The 7,500-nt window shown below is 43.0% G+C and overlaps 1 protein-coding gene across 1 annotated transcript in view; it reads left to right on the forward strand.

Moving 5' to 3' along the window:
* The first annotated feature begins 686 nt into the window (after positions 1–686).
* slc6a3 (solute carrier family 6 member 3) overlaps positions 687–7,500 on the forward strand; it is a 44,347-nt gene continuing 37,533 nt past the window's right edge. The window contains exons 1-2 of the mRNA XM_064946895.1: positions 687–809; positions 2,422–2,668. Of these exons, the coding sequence (XP_064802967.1) occupies positions 687–809; positions 2,422–2,668 (370 nt within the window). The remainder of the gene's footprint in view (positions 810–2,421; positions 2,669–7,500) is intronic.

The following is a 7,500-nucleotide window of genomic DNA, read 5'->3' on the forward strand; positions in this document are numbered from 1 at the left end:
ATCATTACTATTATTAATATTATTGTGATGTTGGTGTCACTATCGGTGATCATTTTGACGTTAAGTGTCACTCGTCTAATTTAATCTACTATATTCTTACATTTTATATTTGAGATATTTTCCTTTTATGAAAATATGGAAACGTCGTAAATCGTCCCCTGGAACAAACGAGAGTTCAGTGCCTTGCTCAAAGGGCACGTCCACATATTTATAACACCTTTAACCTTTCAACACCTTTAACACATCTCTAACCGCTAGGCTACAACCACTAATAAAAATATTTGTCAACAAAATGTTTGGATCAGTTGCTGTTAATTGGTTTAAAGATAATAAATCTATGAATCCATATATGGGCATGTTCGTTGAGCACCTGCTGTTTTAGAGCCGAGACTGGCTGAGACTGCTCCGAACCAGAAACAGGGTCGTGTTCAGTAGGCACACAACGTGGCTGGATGGGGAGGGACTACCTGTACTGGGCCAATAAGAAACAAGTATTTTTCACATTCTGTTGCAACACGTTTCAAAACACTTTGCAACGTTGTACTGAACTCAGACCACCTCCCTCTCTCTCCTATAAGGTGTAGGATTGAGACTGAGGCTGGTTGTATATCTGTAATGTATCTAGGGGTTCCCTCCGAGGCGTGTCTAAGGTCTGTCTGTGTCCGTAGCTGATTCCCTCTGCAGCCATGGAGCAGCCCGTGATGAAAGCCAGATCGCCAGTGGGTCAGATGTGTTCGGTGGTGGCACCGGCCTCGGACAAGCAGCCTTCCTCCGCCCCCTCTCCCTCCAACACCATGGGCCCCAAGGAGGTGGGAGACAGGGGCTATATTCCACATGGAGCCCTATTCCCTATATAGTGGTCATAGGAGGGTCCACATGGAGCCCTATTCCCTACAGTATATAGTGATCATAGGAGGGTCCACATGGAGCCCTATTCCCTACAGTATATAGTGGTCATAGGAGGGTCCACATGGAGCCCTATTCCCTACAGTATATAGTGGTCATAGGAGGGTCCACACAGAGCCCTATTCCCTACAGTATATAGTGGCCATAGGAGGGTCCACATGGAGCCCTATTCCCTACAGTATATAGTGGCCATAGGAGGGTCCACATGGAGCCCTATTCCCTACAGTATATAGTGGTCATAGGAGGGTCCACACGGAGCCCTATTCCCTACAGTATATAGTGGTCATAGGAGGGTCCACATGGAGCCCTATTCCCTACAGTATATAGTGGTCATAGGAGGGTCCACATGGAGCCCTATTCCCTACAGTATATAGTGATCATAGGAGGGTCCACATGGAGCCCTATTCCCTACAGTATATAGTGACAATAGGAGGGTCCACATGGAGCCCTATTTCCTACAGTATATAGTGGCCATAGGAGGGTCCACATGGAGCCCAATTCCCTACAGTATATGGTGGTCATAGGAGGGTCCACATGGAGCCCTATTCCCTATATATAGTGGTCATAGGGGCTCATAAGACCATTCGTTTTGGATAAAAGCATCAATAATCAGTGTTTCCCAATCCGTGTCCTCGGGTCCCAAAGGGAGGTGCACAGTTTAAGGTTTGCCCTCGGACCGACCCACTAGATTCAACTGATGACCTCTTCATCACCTCTTCGTCACCGGGCCTTTAGTTGAATCTGGTGTGTTACTTATAGGGAAACTCTTTGGGCCCCCAGGACCAGGGTTGGGAAACACAAGTCTAAATGACTTCAATTATCTTATAATTAGTCAATTTACTTCCAGAATTGACTGCGTTCAATTCAAATAGACCCCCCAAACCTGGCATAGTAAGTGGTTGTAGATGACAGTGACATAGCTACATGACATAGAGTCTGATATATTAGGTGGAGTGGTTGTAGATGACAGTGACATAGCTACATGACATAGAGTCTGATATATTAGGTGGAGTGGTTGTAGATGACAGTGACATAGCTACATGACATAGAGTCTGATATATTAGGTGGAGTGGTTGTAGATGACAGTGACATGACATAGAGTCTGACATATTAGGTGGAGTGGTTGTAGATAACAGTGACATAGCTACATGACATAGAGTCTGATATATTAGGTGGAGTGGTTGTAGATGACAGTGACATAGCTACATGACATAGAGTCTGATATATTAGGTGGAGTGGTTGTAGATGACAGTGACATAGCTACATGACATAGAGTCTGATATATTAGGTGGAGTGGTTGTAGATGACAGTGACATAGCTACATGACATAGAGTCTGATATATTAGGTGGAGTGGTTGTAGATAACAGTGACAGAGCTACATGACATCTGTTCTGATATATTAGGTGGAGTGGTTGTAGATGACAGTGACAGAGCTACATGACATCTGTTCTGATATATTAGGTGGAGTGGTTGTAGATAACAGTGACAGAGCTACATCTGTTCTGATATATTAGGTGGAGCTGATTCTGGTGAAGGAGCACAACGGGGTCCAGTTCACCACCTCCACGTTGGTCAGCCCTGCTGGGCACCCCCACGGCCACGGCCTTGCTCTGGGCCCCAGTCACGGACACACCCCTGTCCCCGGAGAAGAGAGGGAGACCTGGGGGAAGAAGATCGACTTTCTCCTGTCTGTGATAGGGTTCGCTGTGGACCTGGCCAACGTGTGGAGGTTCCCCTATCTCTGCTATAAGAACGGAGGAGGTGAGAAGGAGGGAGGGAGTGTGTGGGAGTTTCCCTATCTCTGCTATAAGAACGGAGGAGGTGAGAAGGAGGGAGGGAGGGAGTTTGTGGAGGTTCCCCTATCTCTGCTATAAGAATGGAGGAGGTGAGAAGGAGGGAGGGAGGGAGGGAGTTTGTGGAGGTTTCCCTATCTCTGCTATAAGAACGGAGGAGGGAGGGAGTTTGTGGAGGTTCCCCTATCTCTGCTATAAGAACGGAGGAGGTGAGAAGGAGGGAGGGAGTTTGTGGAGGTTTCCCTATCTCTGCTATAAGAATGGAGGAGGTGAGAAGGAGGGAGGGAGTTTGTGGAGGTTCCCCTATCTCTGCTATAAGAATGGAGGAGGTGAGAAGGGGGGAGGGAGGGAGGGAGTTTGTGGAGGTTCCCCTATCTCTGCTATAAGAATGGAGGAGGTGAGAAGGGGGAGGGAGGGAGGGAGTGTGTGGAGGTTCCCCTATCTCTGCTATAAGAATGGAGGAGGTGAGAAGGGGGGAGGGAGGGAGGGAGGGAGTGTGTGGAGGTTCCCCTATCTCTGCTATAAGAACGGAGGAGGTGAGAAGGAGGGAGGGAGGGAGGGAGTGTGTGGAGGTTCCCCTATCTCTGCTATAAGAATGGAGGAGGTGAGAACGAGGGAGGGAGGGAGTTTGTGGAGGTTCCCCTATCTCTGCTATAAGAACGGAGGAGGTGAGAAGGGAGGAGGGAGGGAGAAAGAGAGATGGAGAGAGATATCTTCTGCACAGATTCTGTCAGACCTGGACCCTGACAGTAAATCTCAGTAAGACAAAAATAATGGTGTTCCAAAAATGTCCAGTCACCAGGACCACAAATACAAATTCCATCCCGACACCGTTGCCCTAGAGCACACGAAAAATGATACATACCTTGGCCTAAACATCAGCTCCACAGGTAACTTCCACAAAGCTGTGAACGATCTGAAGAGACAAGGCAGGAAGGGCAATCTGTGCCATCAAAAGGAACATACATTTGACATACCAATGAGGATCTGGCTAAAAATACTTGAATCAGTTGTAGAATCCATTTCTCTTTATGGTTGTGAGGTCTGGGGTCCGCTAATTATACCCGCTAAATTTAAAAATCCAGAAAAGAGCCGTTAAATTATACAACCACCTAAAAGGAAGCGATTCCCAAACCTTCCATAACAAAGCCATCACCTACAGAGAGATGAGCCTGGAGAAGAGTCCCCTAAGCAAGCTGGTCCTGGGGCTGTGTTCACAAACACACCCCACAGAGCCAGCAATGCAAATAGACCCAACCAAATCATGAGAAAACAAAAAGATAATTACTTGAAACATTGGAAAGAATTAACAAAAAAACAGAGCAAACTAGAATGCTATTTGGCCCTACACAGAGAGTACACAGCGGCAGAATACCTGTCCACTGTGACTGACCCAAAATTAAGGAAAGCTTTGACTATGTACAGACTCAGTGAGCATAGCCTTGCTATTGAGAAAGGCCGCCGTAGGCAGGCATGGCTCTCAAGAGAAGACAGGCTATGTGCTCACTGCCCACAAAATGAGGTGGAAACTGAGCTGCACTTCCTAACCTCCTGCCCAATGTAGGACCATATTAGAGACACATATTTCCTTCAGATTACACAGACACAAATCCAATTTTGATAAACTCCCATATCTACTGGGTGAAATACCACAGTGTTTCATCACAGCAGCAAGATGTGTGACCTGTTGCCACAAGAAAAGGGCAACCAGTGAAGAACACACACCATTGTAAATACAACCCATATTTATGCTTATTTATTTTCCCTTGTGTTCTTTAACCATTTGTACATTGTTACAACACTCTATATAGACATAATATGACATTTGTAATATCTTTATTCTTTTGGAAGTTTGTGAGTATAGCATTTACTGTTCACTATTTATTGTTTATTTCACTTTTGTTTATCCATTTCACTTGCTATGGCAATGTAAACATGTTTCCCATGTCAATAAAGCCCCTTGAATTGAATTGAGAGAGAGAGAGTGAGAGGGAAATAGTGGGCAGAGAGAAGAGGGGGGATAGAGAGAGAGAGAGAGAGAGAGAGAGAGAGAGAGAGAGAGAGAGAGAGAGAGAAAGGAAGGAAGGAAGGAAGGAAGGAAGGAAGGAAGGAAGGAAGGAAGGAAGGAAGGAAGGAAGGAAGAGAGCAAAATGAAGAGAGAGAGGAAGAAAGGAAGAGAGCAAAATGAAGAGAGAGAGGAAGGAAGGAAGGAAGGAAGGAAGGAAGAAGGAAGGAAGGAAGGAAGGAAGAGAGCAAAATGAAGAGAGAGATGAATCCTTATCTATGCGTGTTTGAGCAGTCAGGAGGGCTGATAGGGGCGAGTGTGAGGCCTTACCCTTTAAAGATAAAAGAGATCTCTTCGGCTGATCAAACTGCTGATTATCTTCAACAATTAGTTACACCTTCTACTGTTAGAACGTTCACTGAGTTGGTGAAATAACCTTATAGCAATTAGTTACACCTTCTACGGTTAGAGAACGTTCACTGAGTTGGTGAGATAACCTTATAGCAATTAGTTACACCTTCTACGGTTAGAACGTTCACTGAGTTGGTGAAATAACCTTATAGCAATTAGTTACACCTTCTACGGTTAGAACGTTCACTGAGTTGGTGAAATAACCTTATAGCAATTAGTTACACCTTCTACTGTTAGAACGTTCACTGAGTTGGTGAAATAACCTTATAGCAATTAGTTACACCTTCTACGGTTAGAGAACGTTCACTGAGTTGGTGAGATAACCTTATAGCAATTAGTTACACCTTCTACGGTTAGAACGTTCACTGAGTTGGTGAAATAACCTTATAGCAATTAGTTACACCTTCTACGGTTAGAACGTTCACTGAGTTGGTGAGATAACCTTATAGCAATTAGTTACACCTTCTACTGTTAGAACGTTCACTGAGTTGGTGAAATAACCTTATAGCAATTAGTTACACCTTCTACGGTTAGAATGTTCACTGAGTTGGTGAAATAACCTTATAGCAATTAGTTACACCTTCTACGGTTAGAATGTTCACTGAGTTGGTGAAATAACCTTATAGCAATTAGTTACACCTTCTACGGTTAGAGAACGTTCACTGAGTTGGTGAAATAACCTTATAGCAATTAGTTACACCTTCTACTGTTAGAACGTTCACTGAGTTGGTGAAATAACCTTATAGCAATTAGTTACACCTTCTACGGTTAGAATGTTCACTGAGTTGGTGAAATAACCTTATAGCAATTAGTTACACCTTCTACGGTTAGAACGTTCACTGAGTTGGTGAAATAACCTTATAGCAATTAGTTACACCTTCTACGGTTAGAGAACGTTCACTGAGTTGGTGAAATAACCTTATAGCAATTAGTTACACCTTCTACGGTTAGAATGTTCACTGAGTTGGTGAAATAACCTTATAGCAATTAGTTACACCTTCTACGGTTAGAATATTCACTGAGTTGGTGAAATAACCTTATAGCAATTAGTTGCACCTTCTACGGTTAGAGAACGTTCACTGAGTTGGTGAAATAACCTTATAGCAATTAGTTACACCTTCTACGGTTAGAATGTTCACTGAGTTGGTGAAATAACCTTATAGCAATTAGTTACACCTTCTACGGTTAGAATATTCACTGAGTTGGTGAAATAACCTTATAGCAATTAGTTACACCTTCTACGGTTAGAATGTTCACTGAGTTGGTGAGATAACCTTATAGCAATTAGTTACACCTTCTACGGTTAGAACGTTCACTGAGTTGGTGAAATAACCTTATAGCAATTAGTTACACCTTCTACTGTTAGAACGTTCACTGAGTTGGTGAAATAACCTTATAGCAATTAGTTACACCTTCTACTGTTAGAACGTTCACTGAGTTGGTGAGATAACCTTATAGCAATTAGTTACACCTTCTACTGTTAGAACGTTCACTGAGTTGGTGAGATAACCTTATAGCAATTAGTTACACCTTCTACTGTTAGAACGTTCACTGAGTTGGTGAAATAACCTTATAGCAATTAGTTACACCTTCTACTGTTAGAACGTTCACTGAGTTGGTGAGATAACCTTATAGCAATTAGTTACACCTTCTACTGTTAGAACGTTCACTGAGTTGGTGAAATAACCTTATAGCAATTAGTTACACCTTCTACTGTTAGAACGTTCACTGAGTTGGTGAAATAACCTTATAGCAATTAGTTACACCTTCTACTGTTAGAACGTTCACTGAGTTGGTGAGATAACCTTATAGCAATTAGTTACACCTTCTACTGTTAGAACGTTCACTGAGTTGGTGAAATAACCTTATGGCAATTAGTTACACCTTCTACTGTTAGAACGTTCACTGAGTTGGTGAGATAACCTTATAGCAATTAGTTACACCTTCTACTGTTAGAACGTTCACTGAGTTGGTGAAATAACCTTATAGCAATTAGTTACACCTTCTACTGTTAGAACGTTCACTGAGTTGGTGAAATAACCTTATAGCAATTAGTTACACCTTCTACTGTTAGAACGTTCACTGAGTTGGTGAAATAACCTTATAGCAATTAGTTACACCTTCTACGGTTAGAATGTTCACTGAGTTGGTGAAATAACCTTATAGCAATTAGTTACACCTTCTACGGTTAGAACGTTCACTGAGTTGGTGAAATAACCTTATAGCAATTAGTTACACCTTCTACTGTTAGAACGTTCACTGAGTTGGTGAAATAACCTTATAGCAATTAGTTACACCTTCTACGGTTAGAATGTTCACTGAGTTGGTGAAATAACCTTATAGCAATTAGTTGCACCTTCTACGGTTAGAGAACGTTCACTGAG

Source organism: Oncorhynchus masou, chromosome 29 (genome assembly GCF_036934945.1).
Source record: "Oncorhynchus masou masou isolate Uvic2021 chromosome 29, UVic_Omas_1.1, whole genome shotgun sequence".
Lineage (NCBI taxonomy): Eukaryota > Metazoa > Chordata > Actinopteri > Salmoniformes > Salmonidae > Oncorhynchus > Oncorhynchus masou.